A 1,814-nucleotide genomic window follows, 5' to 3' on the forward strand; every position below is an offset into this window, starting at 1 on the left:
GTGTGTGTGTGTGTGTGTGTGTGTGTGTGTGTGTGTGTGTGTGTGTAATTTTATGCATCTCATGATGCTGTCCTGAGAAGTTATCCATAGGTTTCACCAGACTGGCAAAAGATTCCAGAGCACAAAAGTTAGAACCCCTTCTGGAAACCTTGCTAAAGAATATTAAACCCACTTACATCACTCTGAAGGTCATAGGCCTTCCGAGCCTGAATGATGTCATTCTGATCAGGCAGACAGGTCCATTCATGAAGGGGTTTCTTGTAGTCTATGTCGCTTACAAGGATCTGGCACTTCTTGGCCAGCACCACTCCCAGCATGTCCACTGGGCTGCTGAACTTGGTCTTCCACTTCTCAAAGTCCTTCTTGTACTGCCGGTCACTCTGGATCTTGGCCACATGCATGGACCACATCATCTTGGGGTCATCCTTAACATTTTGGGCCCCAATGTGGTGGCCAAGCTGTTTGCGGTAGCCTTCCTTGTACTTGTACTGAAAAAAGAATAGAGATATAAGTCTCATGATAAGGACATCTTATTTATATCACATTTCATAGTTTCATAGACACATTATTTCTTTTGATTTTCCCCACCATTAGTGTTAGGGAGAAAGTTTAATATTATCAACTCCATTTTATAAAATAGAAACCTGAAGCCTCCAGGAGTTAAGTGATTTGTTCAAGGTCACATCATAAGCAGCTAGCAGGGCTGAGACTAGAATGGAGAGCTTCTGACTCCTAATATTTTCCCCTTCCACTAAACTATACTGCCTAGTTTACATTTGCTTAACAAGTAAAGATAAAACATCTTGTACAATTTAAAAGAGCATCTACTAAAAAAAAAAAAAAAAAAAAAGAGCATCTACTTAATTTAAAGACATGACTGTTTTTTCTAAAAATGTTTCGATATGATGAATATTTTAGAGTATTTCCTTTGTAATCAGAATTTATAGTGAATTCTGTGGTCAAGGATACAGGCTACATTTAGAAAGTTTCACCAGGAAATACCTCCCTTATTTGCCTGTCAATGTCATTGAACTTTCAACCATGAGAGAGTAATAACTTGGGTTAACACTCTATCTACTTTTAAAATTCAAGAATAATACTTTATGGTCCATTTTACCATGAGATGGTCACAGTGTGGGCTTCTCCAGGTAAACAGCCAGAAAAAGTTTTTATAATGGAAGGAATGAGCATATGTCTAAGGTCTGGGACACTTCCAGAAGAAGGAAAGTTTGGATTTGGGTCTTAAGGAGCCTTGGTACAGAATGAGGGTACTGGACACCCTCAGGAGGTTTCTCAAGACACAGGAAGGACTAGAGAGGAGAGGAAAGTGGGTGCTGAGTAAAAGCTTTGCTTCTCAACTTGTTCTTGTGTCCAGTTATGGGCATCTTGGTAGGAGAACTTCACTAAAGGTCAACAAAGGATTAAACAAAACTCTAAAATGTATGCATAATTAACATCTTCCCTTAATGCCAGAGTAAACGGATAGAAGTAGTAGGAAAGAGTTCACATTTATGTTGGCTAATTTACATGTGCTACCAACGTCTTTAATAACAATGTTTTTTACAAACGTCTGGGTCATCAGCTGCTCAACTTCTGAGGCTCAAAAATATGAGCCCAGGGCTTCCCTGGTGGCGCAGTGGTTGAGAGTCTGCCTGCCGATGCAGGGGACATGGGTTTGTGCCCCGGTCTGGGAAGATCCCACATGCTGCAGAGCGGCTAGGCCCGTGAGCCATGGCTGCTGAGCCTGCGTGTCCGGAGCCTGTGCTCCGCAACGGGAGAGGCCACAACAGTGAGAGGCCCGCGTACCGCAAAAA

General features: G+C 42.0%; 1 protein-coding gene across 1 annotated transcript in view; it reads right to left on the reverse strand.

Annotated features, from left to right (window-relative positions):
- Window positions 1–1,814, reverse strand: part of LOC103083893 (nebulin) — a 120,982-nt gene that overhangs the window by 97,389 nt on the left and 21,779 nt on the right. The window contains 1 exon segment of the mRNA XM_082930885.1: window positions 177–488. Within this exon segment, the coding sequence (XP_082787011.1) occupies window positions 177–488 (312 nt within the window).

This window comes from Lipotes vexillifer, unplaced genomic scaffold (assembly GCF_000442215.2).
Source record: "Lipotes vexillifer unplaced genomic scaffold, Lipotes_vexillifer_v1.1 scaffold193, whole genome shotgun sequence".
NCBI lineage: Eukaryota > Metazoa > Chordata > Mammalia > Artiodactyla > Lipotidae > Lipotes > Lipotes vexillifer.